The 17360-nt window shown below is 43.3% G+C and overlaps 1 protein-coding gene across 6 annotated transcripts in view; it reads left to right on the forward strand.

Moving 5' to 3' along the window:
* Nucleotides 1–4293: 4293 nt before the first annotated feature.
* The window catches only part of PTPRJ (protein tyrosine phosphatase receptor type J), a 71094-nt gene continuing 58027 nt past the window's right edge, over nt 4294–17360 (forward strand). For 3 of the 6 annotated variants that reach the window (XM_057412770.1, XM_057412768.1, XM_057412769.1), the window contains exon 1: nt 4294–4488. In XM_057412770.1, the coding sequence (XP_057268753.1) occupies nt 4435–4488 (54 nt within the window). In that variant the 5' untranslated portion in view covers nt 4294–4434. The remainder of the gene's footprint in view (nt 4489–17360) is intronic. The other 3 variants (XM_057412764.1, XM_057412767.1, XM_057412765.1) reach the window with 1 other exon arrangement.

Here is a 17360-nt window from a genome sequence, read left to right on the forward strand (position 1 = left end):
CAGTTAAACAAATCTCTTGTTAGTGTTACTGATCCCTAGTTTTAGGTGGTATTTAGTGAACAAGTTTTTAATCCAATTAATTCCAGGTAGCCTCCTTGCTCAATTGAAACATCTCAGCTTTTTAAGTCTCTCCTGGTAAGACAGCTGCACCACCACCCACATCATTTTGACTTCTCAGTACCTTCCCTCAGTCCACTGTGTCCTTGCAATGCTAAGAGCAGAGCGGCACACATTAGGATGTGGGTGCACCTGGGTTCTAGGCATGGGCAAAATGATGCTGTCTGCATTGTTCTCAACACCCTTCCTGATGATACTCAACAATTTGATGCCTCTTTTGGCTGACACTGCTCACTGAGCTGCTGAATGAAACTGTGAATAACTAATGAGAATATACTATTGTGATCAAGGCTGGCTGTGGTATACAGTTAAATATAGCCATAATGATTTCTTTTTTTTTTTTTTTTTTAGAAACTGTATTTAGTTAGCAGTCTCAGTGAAAGAGAAATATTCTTAGCCAGGGCAACTGCTCCAAATTGAATGGCTTTGGGTCAGTATATGTTTGAAGTCTTCCCTTTCTCTCTGCCTAGATCATTAGCAGTATATACACCTTACTGTATAAAATGGGAGCACCCATAAAGTAATGTGACTGCACATTCTTCCTATGTTTGTGTGCAAGAGACCAAGGTGATTTTTAAACTTAGGTCTCTTGTTCAAAAACTTGATTATAAGAATGAGGAAACACTTCTTTCTGATGCTTCTTTTTGAAGAGGTTTTATGACTCAGATGCACAAATTAACTTCCAGATGAAAGCATAGAAGAAGCTTTAGCCCAGGAGCAACACCTACCTGGTTTTATAATCCTGTCACACGTAGAGCTTTAATAAAGGCTGTAGCATAAACAAAACTTACCTATAGAAACAATTAGGCAAAAACAGTTCTAATTCAGGGAATTTTCAGCAGATTAGTAACAAGCTGTGAAGAGCCTGTGGCCTGAAATGCAACCTTGAGCCTCTAATTCCTAGGAAATTATTTGTGTTGTGATGGTTATTGCTGCTGAGCAATTAACACCTGGAAGACTTTAAAAAAATCTGGCTTTTAATTTGTCTTTTCTATTTTCAGCATGTGAAGTCAACCAGAGCATGCTATAAAGGGCAGGGGCATTGATCCAAGGAAGCAATCAGGTACACATGTGATTCTTTCTCCACAGAGCTCTCAAAATCTAATCAAAAAAGCTTTTTGGAACATTCCTCTAAGAGTTTTAAACACTCTGGAGAAGGCAAACATTCCATCAGAACCCGAACCTACAAAAAAATATTCGATTGCTACTAGGTTGTTGGTTTTTTTTTTTTTCAATGAATCAAATGGAAATCACAGTTCTGTGTTATGTTACAAAATAACTACACTTTTTAGTGCCCTGTGTTTCTTGGCACTTTTTTCTATTTTTGTGACCATCCTCTTCAGCATATCTGAGCTTATTCATATATCCATGAATCTTGGTAGCTCACTCATTCAGTGCAGACACAGCTATGTCCCTGATATAAGCATATTTCCTGCACCTAAGAAACATCTCTGGAAAGGAGTTAGTCCTTTCCTTGAGGTCTGGTAATAGAGATGCACCCTAAACCAGTAACAAGCCTCCTGTGGTCTCTTTCTGCCAGTTTAACCTAGTATGTATAAATCCTACTGGTGACTGGCAGTAGTTATGGTTATAATTAAAGAGATGCATTAAGGTCATTTTATACTACAGTCCTAGAAATACTCTCTATAGATATTTCTGCAAGCAAATATAATGTAGCCCTCTACTATTTTGGAAACTCCAGAATTGACACTGTCTCCCAGAACTTTGTAGGCCTCCTGGTTCAAGTACTTGACATATGAGTAGTTGTGAGGACTCAGCCACAAAGTGGTGTCTGAAAAAGTAGTAAATCACAGATTCCATGTAGCTTGTATGTGAAAAGCCCCACCAGCTATACTGGATCCAGACAAACATGGTGTGGTGAAAGAACTTTAGCTTCTTGTAATATTGGTGTAGCTGCCCAGCTCCCCTCTGGAGTAAGGAATTAACATAGCCTGAGAAACACAGTGCCCTTGCTTCTAAGCTGGGTCATGTGCCATATTAAGGAAAGAAGAATGAGTGAACTTCAGAGTCCAGGGACATAGAGTTTGAGGATGGCAACATCAGCTTGAAAATACTTACACATTTCAACAGGTCAGAAAGGTCAGAATCCCACTTCTGGCTGTCTCAGTGCATTTTTTTTTTTTAGTTTCTTTTTTTTTTTTAGTTTTCTCTCTCAGGGCTGGCTGCCATCAGTGCTTAAATCACTGGAGAGATTCACACTGAATTTCAGAGGTAACTGGAGTAGTTACTAGGTTGTTGTACTGGAAAGGCATGCAATTAAAAAAGCCATGTTGTTCTCACTGAGTTGGAGCCAAGGTTGACCAAGTATGATTGCTCAAGTGCAGCTGTGCAGTGCAACCCTGATCTTCCACAACAAAGGTGGTTGGTTGTGTTTTAGATGCAAGTGAGACCCTGCCTGGCCAGAAGCTGCAGTTTGGCAACTTAGAACCACTGGGCTCTGCCCAGGCACAAGGAGCTGCAACAAAGAATTTTTTTTTTTTTTTAAGAGTCAGAACTGTAATTTCTGAATGGCAGGGTTTGTTCTGCAGAAGGTATCTCAGCATAACAACTTCACTGCAGCCAGTGAGACTTCTGGCATGTGTGTGGTTTACCAGGAGGAAACCACTGGAAAATAATCCTCAGGTGCTTTGTGCTAAATGGAAAGTGTAGAAAAGGTGAGTTTATTAGTGTTTTTTTTTATAGTGTTTATTTCCTTATTTGAATGCTCCCTAACATTGTAAAAGTACTTTTCTGAAATAATTATTCCTACAAATCCTATTGATACGAAGGGATGCTCCCACATTGTTTATCTAACTCCAAACCTAAGTCTTGGCTTCCCAAGCAGCAAGGCGTGTGCATGACTTTACAGAATCATGGAATAGTTTTGGTTGGAAGGGACCTTTAAAGGTCTTCTAGTCCAGCCTCCCTACAATGAACAGGGACATCTTCAACTAGAGTAGGTTGCTCAGAACACTGTCCAGCCTCACCTTGAATGTTTCCAGGGACTGGGCATCTACCATCTCTCTGGGAAATCTGCGTCAGTGTTTTACCAACCTCATTGTAAAAAATTTCTTCCTTACATCTAGTCTGAATCTGCCCTGTTTCAGCTTAAAACCATTACCCCTTGCCCTATCATAACAGCCCCCGCTAAAAAGTCTGTCCTGTCTTTCTCAAGAGCTCCCTTCAAGTATTGGAAGGCCACAATAAGGTCTCCCTGGAGCCTTCTTGAGGCTGAACAATGCCAATGCCCTTATTCTTGTGAGTCTTCCCATGAACTCCTGTGGAAATAGTTGCTTCCTAATGCTATGCACATGTTTTGAGGGCTCAGGAAAGACAGGGAAATTACAAACATGTGATCTCAAAACTCTTGAGAAAAATAAGACTGCCAGTGTTTCCATAATTAAAGATATGCTATGTAAGCTGACCCTGTTTCTCCTTTTCCCTTATCCAAGATGAATGAGTGTGAAACAGTGCATTATCCTGGGAATTAAGTTAAGGTTATAAAAATGATTGTGTTTCATGCTGTCATGTCCTTTTTGATGACATGAACTAAACATGTCTAAACCAGTGCCCGGAGAGGGACAGAACTTCTTGGGGCGACTGCCTATGGGTGATGAATAGCACAATAAGCGGAGCCACTCAGTGCCCCTCACCCGCCCGGGCCCCCGAGGGGCCGTGTGGGGCCGTGGCCGCTCTCCCCTCTCGCCAGCAGAGTGGAGAGTAGTAGAGGACCCCGAGGCCTGGATTTACTTCATTTTACCACCGGCGGCTTATCGCCCATCGCTGAGCGCCACTCCAATGCCGGGGCGGGCGGTGGGGCCCGTCCCGCGGCGCCGCTTCCCCACAGGGCGTGCAGGAAGGCTGGCAAACTTTCCGTGAGAGCCACTTTCTCGCCTGGTCCTGCGGGAGGACATGTCAGATGCCGAGCGGGAGGGGTGAAGGCGCGGAAGCGTCAGCCGCGACCCTCCCCCCCGGCCGGGCAAGACGGCCATTTACGCCCCGGGTGAAAGGCTGGCGGGAGTGGCGGCGGAGGGATGTGACCAGCCCAGCCCTCGGCAGGCGGCAGTGCTGCTCGCCCCTCACTCCGGCCCGCCCAGGGCTTTCCCCTCACTGGCGGCTCTAAAGAACGCGCCTTTCCCGTCACGGAGCGCTAGAGGGAGCGCCGGGAGACTGAGGCGCCGCCACCGCTGCCGCCTGTGAGGGCGGTGAAGGGGTGGGCTGCCGGGCGGTGCGAGGCGCGCAGCCCGGCCATGTCTCCGGGGGAGGCGGCGTAGGGCTGAGCGGCCGTGCGCGCAGCGGGGAGCGCTCTCCGCCACCATGAGGCGGCTGCTGCCCCTGCCCTGCCTGCTGCTGCTGCTGCTGCTGGCCGAGGTGAGACCGCGGTGCGGGTGGCGGCGTAGAGCGCGGGAGGCGGGGGTTCTGCTGTGCCGCGGTCGCTGGCTGCCGCACCTGCCCTCGCTGGGAGCTGCCTCGGCGGCGGTGGCCGCTGCTCCGGTAGGTGTGCAGCCGATGGGGCACGTGTGTGGCCGTGCTCGGGCTTTGTCCCGCAGCGGCGTTGCCGCTGCCGCCCTGGCACAGAAGGGGAAGCGGGGGGTGCTGCGGCGTGGCCCGGTGGAGGCGGCGCTCACCTAGGGCGGGCGGCTGGCGGGATCCCCGTGGCCTCGGCCTCCCCCGGCTCTGCGCCTGCCGTTGGGGTCTGAGCCCCGCCTGGCAGCAGCGTGGAGCGACCGCTGGCCGGCACCGCTGGGGATGTGGTGAGGGTAAGGCCCTGTGGTACAGCCGTGTGGCTCCTTTCGGGGCACGGGGCTGCCCCGGTTGTTTACCTCGCTGAAAGCTGCCTTACGTAGAGCCGGGACGGCTCCTGTCTCCTCACTGATTACTGTAGCCTGCATTCGTCTTGTCGCTGCTGGTTAATTAGTAATATGTTATTTGTACATTGCCCATGCTGGTGGTGCACATCACCCATTGGGATACAGCCTTCAGGAGCCGTGTGGAGTTTTCACGGGAAAATCCCATCGTGGTGCAGAGAGAACAGATCTGGGGATGTGGGGATGTAGGGCTGTAGGTCATCAGGAGGCCTCTGCCAGCACACTTTGCTTCAACCCTTTCTCTGTGCCTGCCCGAGTGTGTTGCAGATATTCTTCCAAGAACACCTTTGAGTGATGGAAATCAGAATCATTTGCCAGGTGACCTACTCATTGCATGCTGGCATAGACTTTCACCCCAAGTTTCTCTCTGCTGATACCTTTCTCACATTCCTGTAGAAAGGTTTTGTTACTGCTGTGAACTCTAATGTTTTGGGGCTTGCTGAACTTTAGCTTTCAGATGGGCCTGCTTGGCCTCTCTGCCTCAATGGTTTCCACTACAGAAGTGTGGACGTGTTTTGGTATGGACCAAGGTGTTCAGTAATCTGCAGGAGTAACAGTTCCTTCTGGGCTGTGTTTCTGTCCCACCCTTAGAGCTACAGAGCAGAACTATACCACTCTTCTAGATTTGTAACTATTCTTTTCCTTATCTTGCAGTGCCATCAGTTTGTGATTACAGCTAATGGTTACTCTAAACCTTTGGCTCCTCTTCCTTTTATGTCTCATTCAGTTTGGGGTACCTTGCAATGTTTTGTCATTCCATCTCTGTTGTACCAAGCCTAGGTTTAAAAATCTCTTCTGAATAAGAGCTAAGGCTGACTCCGGAATCACAGTACTCCCTCATTTTGGAAAAGCTCAGGGAAGGCCTGGATTGTTCTTGGGTATAGCCTTGCAGGCTTGTCCAGGCAACAGGAACCTTACGTGGTTGAAGCAGAGGAGCCTTTGTATGAGGATTGTGAGGATCTGCCAGCCATGACCTCTATTGTTTTTAGTTTTTCTTCTCAAGCAGCGTATGAAATCTTGTGACATAGTGATCTACCCGCCCTCTAAGACTGGCTCATAATTGGTGTGATGTATGATTAATAATAATAAAGAAAGTTAGACCCTCTCATCAATTACATATTGTTACATTTATGTACTCACCATCTTGGGACCCAGCTGTGCATCCCACTGGCTCCCTGTGGGACCCTAGAGTAGTAGGTCCTGTCATCCACTGATAATATCAGAGTTCCCATCAACATGCTACAGCACACAAGCCAGATCTGCTAACGTTGGTGTGGCTCAGAATTTTGTATGGGAGCTCCCCAGTTCATGGTGTCATGGACTGAAAATTGGGAAGACTGCAGTATTTGATAGCCTCAGTTGTGACTTCAGGTGCACCTCTCTATGTGAAGGCTGGTGCAAGGAGGTATTAGTTCACAAAACCTCTTAACTGGTGCTGATCAGCAGCACCTTGTAGAGTTTTGAACATTAGGAGCACTTTGTCTCTACAGAGAGAGGTTGCGGGGGGGAAGGCCCCATAGGAGCTTTTTTCTTAGAGGAATAGGACATCCAAGTTATCGCTAGTGGTGTGATTCTGCAAATCATTCATTTGAAAACACTAAGTTTTGGTGTGTTCACTTATGTGAGAAAATTGTGGGTTTTTTATATAGCTCATTAAGGTGAGCAATAAGGATGCAGAATAAAGTCTTCCTTGGAGGGAATGTTTGGTCTAAGGTCAAAAGCCTTGTCACCTGTTCCAAGTAGTGTTCATGTGGTCTTGCCCTCTGAAAATGAGGATGGTCTCTAATACGGAACAGTTTTGCTCTGTGGTGTGTTCTTTGCTCAGATTAAGGCAGATGTGAGAGTTGGCCACTGTAGCTCATGGTGTGGCATGTGTGCAGGTATGGAGCGCAGACTGGGAATATCTGGTGAGGTATTTAGTTGATGTAAGATGCCAGCAGCTGACAAAACTGTCTGGCATGTGGCATGATCTGGACTTCATGTATTACCAGTAAGACTTCTTGCCTCTTGCCTGTGGTCTCCCTGCTAGATCATGAGAGAAAACGCAGCAAGGTGGGTGGAAGTGGCTCTTGGCTGGATCTGGCCTCCACCTTGCCCTTCCGATGATTGTGGAGTTGGTAAAGGGACTGTGTTTCTAACACAGGCGGCATTGTTGGCCTGAACATACACAAGGACTGGGAAGCATCCCAAGCTGTGGAACGGCTGTGTCATGGCAGCTCCTGAGTGGTGTGACAGTCATATGATCTTTCTGTGGTGTCCTTTACTCAAGGATAAGCATCTTCCTTATTTTTAATGAATTACAGCATAGTGGGCCAGGTTGGAGTTGTTAAACAACAAACCTTGCTCTGTGTTTTTGTGGGAGCTAATGAGTTGAGGATGGTCATATTAGTGACACGACAACATAACATCTACTATGCAAGGGTTTTGGTCCTTACAGTTATAAATGCCTTTTATGTGGACCTAGTAGGTTGTTCTTACAGCTTATTCTGCGCACAGAACTCAGACTGATACTGTGAGAGTCAATTTTATAGGATTATGACTTAATTACTGAACCAGATTTCCAGCTGAAGAGTTTAAATGAAGCATCATCATATCTGAAATGAGGGCTTGCCATATACATATTTTGCATGTCAGTGAATTTTTGCTATGTATTGATCACTGTTAATCATCCTCATTGGTTCTTCTCTTGTATGGTACTCTAAATTTTCATTTGTGAAATTATTCTGGGTAATCTTTAGCACGTGAAAGAAAAAAAATAAAGTTTAGGTACCAGTTGGCAAATACCTTCACTGATCTGGAGACCTGAGCAGGCTTGGACTTATGTAGCATAGACCACAAGGAGAAGCTGTGGCTGTGGACTGTTGCTTGTGTCAGAGGAGCTTAGAAATATACTTCTGACCTGTCAGGACAAGTTATTTTTCTGTGATGACTGACAGTTGATGCTGAAATGAAAAGGCTTTTGTTTTTGTTTAAAGCTGTAACACAGGTTACTTTCATGTGTGCAACAGGAACACCTTCTGCCATACGCAGTAGATGCTTTGTTTCAATGTGACATGGATGTGTGTAGTGCTTCCTTAGCTGCATAGGCCAACTGCACATTCCAGCACATTCAGATGGTTTCCAATACTTTGATTTTAGTCTTCAGCAAGCAACACACAACAAAATATCTTCTTCTGCATGTTTGAGATCAGTATTCAGGCCCACAGTGGAAATGTTGTCTGTGCAAACAGCCACGCTATTATTAGTACTTCCTCAATTATGTGAGCTACATGCAAGTCTTTGTTGAGGATTTTCATGGCATGTAAATTTTTTTTTGTTGGAGTTTTTAAATATGAGAGAGAGAAATTGCTACTGTTCTAAAGAAATCTTTGGTTATTTATTGCTTAGGGCATAATCCATATAATTTTAATTTATGTATTTCCTTCTTCCTACTAGAATTACAATGTATCATAGAGCAAGTGTTAGAGAGTGGTTGGGGTCTGGGAATTTGATGTTTGTAGGTATGAAACCTGTCTCATGTTGTTAATTTGTTTTTTTTTTTTTTTTTGTTTGACTGATTGAAAGAAGATTCCTGATATGAGCAAAGGAGAGAGAAGCTATTAAAACAGTCACTGGTTGCATATCTGGTTGTTAGCCTGATGCCACTGCTTTTAGTTAGATTCCAAAATGTGAATGTAAATAGTACCTTGAGCATCATGAAAGGTCGCTTGAACTGTAGGAAGAGCTAGTTGAATTTTCTGTAGCAGAGAGGGCCTACTGCTGTGTACAAAGGGGAGAGTGAAAGAGAACCATGCCTTAGATGGAACCATCAGTAAGAAATTAACTTTCAGCAGGGGATGACTGTGCAGGGGAGGACTTTAATTATGGGGGGTAAAAGACAAAGAAGTGTAGGTGAGCATGTGTTAATATGAAACATTAGAAAGCAGCGTGTGGGGGGAAAGAGTGATCGGGCATGTGCAGGAAGAAAAGAGCAAAACAGATGCGCTTCTCTGGAAGACTGCACCAAGGCTTTTCTTGAAGTGCTTTCCAGCTGTTCCCAAATGTATCTGCACATAAACAGGCCTCCTGGGGCTATTAATCCAAAATTCCAGGAGAAAAATCCAAAATTAAGTGGGAAAGGTATTTCTCTAATCCAGAAAGTGGACACGTACATATGGTCCAACCAGAGCTGGATTGATAAAACTGTGGCCTCGTTTAGTTATCTTCTATGCCATTCATGGTCACTAGGTGGAAAAGGCAGGGCAACAGAGTAGTGTTCATGTCTTTCCGTAAATGTTGTCAGTATCTGGCGTGTCACTGAATGTATGATTGTTTTCCTACCATTGCCAGGAAATTGGAAGAATCCCTTGGTATTAGAAGCCACACAGTCTAACCATCAGTCTCTTCCCTCTGTGACTTATCTGAGACACCTAGGGCTGACACATAAAAGCTTCTTTTTTCCAACTGTAGAAATGTAATGGGAGAAAAGGAAACTGTTTTTAACTGTGTTGCAGAATAGAGGAAATTGTACCTACAGCTACAAATGGGGAGGAATGATGTTGGCATCTGCTTTGGTACCAGCCCTGTGGGGTTTATAACTGGTCTTGGCTTTAGGTGGTACTTCAGACCAAGTTGGTGTGTGTAGAGAAGGAGGCCAAGGCCTGTGTTTAATTAGAGTCCTAATTTGGAGGATAAGTGACCACTGTAAGGATTACCTTTAAGCTCTCCTAGCCAATTAGACATCTCTTCTTCTCCAGTGCTACACATCTGCTTGTTCTTAGTTTCCTTTTCCTATTCTTCTTGTTCCTCCTGTTTGTTTGGTGCACTCTGGACTTTTCTCATTATTTTGTCCAGTCTTAGCAAAACCAAACGAATAAAAGAAATACATAGTATGTCTTTGGTGAATTCCTAATGAATGCAAAATACTTGTTGTGTACTGCATCTGGAGTTCTACTTTAAACTTTAGAGTGTGTGTGGGGGGGTTAAATGTTGGGTTGGGTGTTTATTGGAAAGACTTCATGGTCTTTTGGTTGATTGGTTTGGCTTTGTGGTGTTCAGGAGAATGTTATGTACTGTAGTACTGCTTACTGTACACCATATGGGCCAGGGATTGAGGAATAATTTGTGTGAACTTCACCACTTTCTGCTCTTGAAGGTAAGAAATTTCTGCTTCTGAGACGGCAAAAACATCAAGTGAAGACTTGAACGTCAGGTCTGGAGTTGTATTGTAAATTAGTCTGTCTGTTGTGGCCTGGTAAGCAGATGCAGTCTCTCAGCATATCCACGTTGGAGACTGTGGGTGTTTGAGAAAGGGCGAGGGTGACATCTGGCCCGGGCTCCGTGAGTGGTTCTCCTTTGAGCCGGAAGGTGCTGGTGCCCTCTCTGCTGTCACAGCCCAGGTGAGACGAGGGATTTAAGTGCCTGGGAGCTTTTCATTGTTAGGATTTTACAGTTTGTATCTAAAACACAGCTGGCTGTCATTAGATGTATTCTCAGATTAATTCCTTACTTCCTTTTGGTAATATTTTGATAGAGTTTTTTTGTCTGCCAGCTTGTAAGAAGCTGGGTTTAACCTAGCTTGAATGGCACTGCTCTCTAAAGAGGGGTTATTTGTGCAAATCAGCTTTGTAGAAGCCCAGCCTGTCCCTGGTCATTGAGAGACTGTAGCTTGTGAACTTGGATTCTGTTAGGGCATTTTCAATAAGCTTCCTTGTTTATTTTGTTATATATACACATAGACTTGCCAGCAGTGACCTATTATTTCTAATATCTGGTTTTGAGTCCTCATTTTCCAATTACAATTTCTGCCAACTCTGTCCCTGGAAATAAGGAGAGTGGCATGCAACGGGCAGGTGGGTGCCCAGCCAGAGTGTTGGCTCTGGAGTGCTGTACTGCCTCATGAGACAGGAGGATGCTGCAAAGGATGGTCAGCAGGTTGTGGCCAGAGAAAGATGCAGCTAAGTTTTGGGGCAGGACAACCTGCATAGGCAGCAACGCACTCGACCATCTGTGATACTGCAGACTGTGAAAGCTTCCTGCTGCCTCTCTCTAGTGCTTGTTGTGCCTGTGATGTCAGTAGTCCCTGCAGATAAATGGAGGTTGCCTCTTTTTGCTGCCTGTCCTCCCCAGGGCTTCCTCATGCCCGCAGAGGCTTAGCCAGCTGATTCCCTCTGATTTGTGTTTCGAAGTGGAGAGAGCAAGGAGGATGCTAGGATGAGACCAAGGTGCAGCTTTTGGCTGCGAAAGAGAAGGGTGTCCACCGTTACTCTCTGGGATGCAGGTGAAAGGAGTGCACATTAGTAGTTTCATTGTAGGAGAAAGTAGCACTGTAGAGCCACCAAAAGATTTTGACTCAGCCTTGCCAGTGGTTTTATTAACAGTATTAGGCATGACATGGTTTCAGTGTATTTTTTAAACATTAAAATGCGACTTGTTCTGACAGCTAGTGTGAAAGGAAAAAATGGGTGCCTGTGGCTGGCATCAAATTTACATATGCAAAATTGTATTATGTTAATTAAGGGAGTTTATGATTTTCCTCCTTTTGTGATCATGCTCAGTTATTTTCTCCAGTGCTGTGGGAACTTTATATACCTATAAATGCTTCAAACTGAGGGGGGAATAAAATGGTAATTTGGTAGGGTCCTTTTAGGTCATCAAATTTTGTTTTCTTTAATTATTTTTCTCCAGTGAAAGCAGATATGGGAATTCTAATGTAATCTTGGTGCCACGCACATCATAATCACCTATTGATAACCAAATTTAGATTTGGAGGAATTGACAGATCATGGCTTTCCTGCTACATGAATTATGCTTTCTAATTCAAGTGTTCTTTCAGTCTTCTTGTAGGATCAGCCACTTCTAACACTAGGCTTGGATTTCAATACTTACTAAAGTATACTTGTTCTGGTTGATTCCAATGTAATTTACTTTTTTTGCAAAGTAGGCTGTGCCTGGTTAACTGAGGTCTTTGATGGTTTCACCTCCTATGGATTTATACTTTTTTTTGTACAGGGGAAATACAAGAAGTGTAGACACAGTTTTGTTCCCACAGTCTGTGTAAATGTGTATCTTCAAGAAAACTAGAAGAAAAAAACAAACCCAAAAGCAACCTCTTTCTTTGGGGAAGTTCATTAACTTTAATTTGGTTTGTGTAATTCTCTTGAGGGGTATTCACCTCTAAGATCTAGTTCCTTGCAGCTGGGCATCAGGGAGGAATAAGCAGTTCAGCTTTGAGGTCAGGATGTGGCCTTTTTAGCTGGCATACTGTGCAGCCACAGACACAAGCCTGATATTTTAAACTGGGAATTTCCAAGAGATGTATCTGACAGTTGAAGAAGCTGACATACTCTCACATGAGTTAAAGGGGCAGCTTTAACATCTGCAGAATGAGAATACTTTCTTTTTTCAGTGTCTCTCTGCAGTTCAAAATCTTATTTCTGGAAATATTTTTGAGGTGGAAGAAAAAATGGGAAGATTTTTGTGAAAATTTGTTTAGTTTAGCTTTTTTTTTTTTTAAGTGACAATAGACTAGCCAGTTATTCTTCTAATAGACCTTGTACTAGTTTTAAAACTCTTCTTGAAACCAACTGAAAAAGTACACTATAATACTATTAAATTGAACTTTAATGATCAATGATAAAATAAATGTATTGCCACACCCATGTTAAAATAATTGAAACCATCTCTTAAGTATATGCAAAACATTAGTAGATGTTGGTATTGTGAATATGTTAACTGAAATTCAATTTTAAGACATAATTATGGGAAAGGACAAGGCTGTAAAATCTGGAATTATACCTGTTGGCCCATTGTCCTTTAATCTCCATCACAATGCAGCTAATTGTATGTATATAACGAATCTCAACAATGCTCTCCTTTGTCCCTATTAAAGGAAAGAAATCTTTCCTTTGTCTGTAACTTATCAAGGACTTGCATTTGGAGATGTTAAAATTTCTGGGAGATAGTAACAAATAAAAAAGCTGGCCAGGTAACAGAAGCAAATAATTATAAAAAAATTTCTTTTATGTGTTGAATCCATTTGGAAACAGGTATAGTTTCCATCTTAATAGTTACAGATTAGATATTATTATAAAGTGTTCATCTCTTTCTTCATAAGACAAAATCTTAATGGCCAATGTTCTCCAGCACCAAGTCAGTGCAGTTTTCTTCTTGTTTCTTTCTCCAGCTGTAATGATTTTTCATTATGGCTGAAAGGGAGTTGATATAGATATCTTAAGATACAGATGTCTTAAGACAATATAATTTTTTTTTATGTGGATTTGGGACTGTGTAATGAAAGTGTGATTGCTTTTGTTGTGAATGCGTGCCCAATTCCTCTGTAACATTGTGATTTCTGATCTCTGCTATGCAATTGTTGTAAAAAATCCACATTAAAGAAGCTAATAATTAGTGCTCTATGTTCATGAAATTGAATGCTTAAAATATTTGAAAAAAGCAGATATATTCTCAACTAACTTTATAATCATATAACCTGCTTTTAAAAAAATAATCAAAACTAAATAATCCCCTAACAAAGCATTATATACTTTTGATGATTAAGCATAGAATTAGTTTATTGTAGTCTTTATTAAGCTAACTTTCTTTTTCTTTCTTGTCCGTAATGTTTTGCAAAGTACTGACAGTGCTGGTGAGAGTATATGTGATGAGCTCTAGCCAGCAGGATATTTGCAGGTAGATGCAATATCTGGAACAGCTGTAAGTGGTACTCATTTCCCAGTACTACAAGACAGGACTACGGTATGTGGTTTAACTGGTATTTATTTAACTATTGTCTTCTGACTCAGTCTTCATACTTCTAAATGTACCTGTTCAACTGTTTCCTGGTTCAGTGAGCAGAAGGCCAGAGTTGCTAAGCGGAGTGTACTTCTCCCTCTTTTCCACCCCAGCGATCTCCTGATAATTGAGCCTAGTTCTCTTTATGGTGAAATTGGTGAGGGTGTCTTCTAAGAGGTGCAAATAAAATGGTTCTCTTCAAAATTCTGAAAGTTGGAGCAGCCTACAAAAAAACCTCAAAGCTAAACCTAAACCCAAACTTATTTCTCCTTTCTATTCACTTGCACTACTTTATTTTTTGATTTGTAGGAAGGGACTGCTGTTTCTCCAGCAACAGTTCTGGGTGATTCACAGAACAGCCCCTTGTTCCATCCTAGCAAACCCATTGCTTGCTTGCAATGCTATTACCAGCCAAAAGGTAATTTCTGATAGCCTTCTCTGTACCCTGTATGCTTATGTGTAAAATTCTGTGCAGTGCATTTATGGTTTGGCTTGTAAGCAGTGTGTGCAGTGATTCTCCCTATGCCTAAATTTTAAGGCTGACGCAGTTAGTACTTTTTATTTATCTGCCAGCTCCTCTTCAGGGTAAGAAGAATAGTAAGTTGTAATGCTCAACTCTGCCAAAGTTGCTGCAGGTGATGCGAGTGTCCTGCACTCCTGTTCCTGCAAATTGGCTGCCTTCTCTTCTGAATGATACTGTTTTTTCCTTTGGGATAAAAAAAATAAAAAGGAAGTGAAAAATAAATGTATGCCTCATGTGCAGACATTTATTCAGAGTCATTGCTACATGCACTGTTTGTCACTCCTGTCTTTAGATTGCATCAAACTTAATTCCAGCTATGCTAATCTAAGATTTACAGTGAAAAATGGACAGCTGAATATTTTTGTCTCCTCCTGCATAAATGTATGGAAAAATTAGGAGATAAGTTACTGCCAAACTTCAGTTTCCCCTTTGAGCAAAGGCCTTTTACTTTTGCTGTCCTAAAGTCAGACACTTGCTGCCCTGTCTTCCAGGGAGTCTGTAGGACTTCTGAAACCCTGCTAGAGCTTGGAAGATTAAGTTAATGATTGAGGAGTTTCAGGACTTGCAGTATTTTGTGCTGTCGAGATTTGTCTGAGGACATAGGAGCTGCTCAGGCCGCCCCTCATATTTTCTCTTTATCCTTTCCTCCTTCTTCTCGTACTGGCTGTGTTTATGACCTGGAGGTTGTAAATACCATGTGATGTTGTGTATTTGTACATGGCTAAAGAATTTTGATGGGTTTAGGACCCTGGGAATAACTTTAAAAAAGAAATCTCTCTCATTCACCAGGTGCATTTAGACAGTCAACATAGTGCCCCACCACATCTGTCTTCACCAAGATTCACTTCTGCACACAAACTGTGTCAAAAATGAGAGCTGAAGGGGAAAAAAAAAAAACTTCTCTTGCACAACATCCTGTATTTTGTGAATACAGTATTCCTTTTTGGTCACGAATGGGTTATAAATCAGACAAAAGCTGGGTTGTGGGATCTTGTTCCTTTCTTCTCTAAGTGAATTGGTTAATTCTTAGTGGGCTTGTAGATAGGAAAAGCCATTCCTTACATCAGGCACAGATGGGGAAAGATTTCTTGTGCTGTGAGATAGACATTCACCTTAAGACACAGGGAAGCCTGTGGTAAACCACTTCAGTGCTTGAGAAAAGGGGCTAGGAGTATGACTGAGGCAATACAAAACCTTGGCAGGCATTTAGCAGGACAGCAAATTTCATTCTGGATTCTCAGTGTGTCATGGAGCAAGTCAAGTTGTGAAACAGCTACTTGGAGCAAGTGGGGGCAACAAGTGGGATTGGGATGCTAGGGAGCAAACTGACCCTGTGAAAGGATTGTATATGGCTGTGCAAATCGTGTTGACAAATCAGGGCTAAAGATAACACACCTTATATTGAAATGGTGCAGAAACCACTGTGTTACTAAAATGTCTGCTTTGTAAATGGCAACCATCAGGCTGTTCAAGCTCCAAACTGTGTATATTGTACATAACTGAAATAAACCTGGTTGTTTCCTCTGATTACACAGCAAATCCTTCTTTTTGCTGAGAAAGAAAACCCACAGTCTGTTTCTGGATGTCCCATAGTGCAGTGACTGGTCTGTGGTTTGTAAGCATTGGGTGGTGTTTGGAGGACTCTAATTTGAGATGTTCCTATTCCTGCTTTAATGCAATGAAGGGAGCTAAATGAGAACAGTGTGTGGGTGCAGCTGAGGAGGACATGGTAGCAAGTGTATGAGTGGCTAATTGAGTTCTCGGTGTAAGCACTCTTTCATCATGACCATTGCTATGAAAGCAAAAGCAAAGACAAGTTCCTTCAGAAAAGGAAGTAGGTTGTTGGGGGAGGATGATGAGTAAACACAGAATGCATATGAAGAGCAAGACTGCTGCAGCCTACTTAAGTTCACAGTGTGTATCAACTGTTGAAGCAGCGCAGAAGTCTGCACTGTCATTGCACAGAGCTAATCCGTATTCATCTCTGAAATAAAACTGACCAGCCTGCCTCTTGCTTTTTAATTAGACCCTGTTTGGATGAGACATCTCTTCCTGAAATGAGAGAAAGATAAAATTCACTCCACCCACCCTCAGACCTTTGCACACTTGACAGCTGTGATAACATGACACTATCCCCTGTAATTTGGATACTGCTTAAAAGTGGTAGAAGGCATTTCTAGACAGCTAGTGTTGAACTTGCAGGCTTTTGCTACATGAGGTTACCAGCTGTACGCTGCTTTGAATGAGGTGACGATAATCGGTGTGTGCTGATGGTGAAAACCATGATTGTTTGAGAGCTTAAGGAGGAGTGAGCCTGTCTAATTCATCTGCTGCCCTACACAGTACCAAAGTCTCCAGTCTCTACAGTTACCGCTATTGAGGGGAGGATGTGATAGGTATTACTGTCTGCTTGTATATATATTTCAGGTTATTGCTTGAAGCTCCCTAGCTAAGTGTGGGGTTACCTTGCTTGTTGGTGGAAAAAACACATACGAAGACAGTCTCTGTTCTGAAATGCCCAAATGTGTGTTATTTTAAGCATGCACATGTACAAACACAGTCTGTTTTTAGGGAACATTTCTACAGCTGCAAAATTCATCTCTGAAAAGCTAGGAAGTGTTGGAATTAAAGCAGCTCATTTGACTTTAATCTGCCTGTTCCCAAAGGATGGAGGCAGGGTCCAGAGTGTGTGCTCTTCTCCCCCTCACCATGTTTAGCTCCTGTTGCTCGGTGCCAGCCCCCTCATCAGAAGGAGCTGTTGGAGAAGCTTCAGCTCTCCAGGATGCATTTTGTGATGAAGACGCAGGATGTCCTTGTGCAGGTCCCCCTCTGCAGCCTTGCAAGAAGCATGTTTCCCAAATTTGATTTTGAGTCAGCCTTTGAAGATGAGGAGAGAACCTGCCCAACTGGGATGTGGAGGCATTGCAGCTGAGAGGGTGCCTGGTACCAGAGGTGACCAACTGGGTGCCCTGCTGACTGGGATCCTGTCCCATAGGATCAACTTCCTGGCTTGGCCTTGGACCTATCTCATTTCTACAGACATGGCTGGTGATCATAACCATGACCTGAGCCTGGGTACC

This window comes from Pezoporus wallicus, unplaced genomic scaffold (assembly GCF_028554395.1).
Source record: "Pezoporus wallicus isolate ANWC-B61680 ecotype Strahan unplaced genomic scaffold, APGP_CSIRO_Pwel_v1 scaffold_6885, whole genome shotgun sequence".
Lineage (NCBI taxonomy): Eukaryota > Metazoa > Chordata > Aves > Psittaciformes > Psittacidae > Pezoporus > Pezoporus wallicus.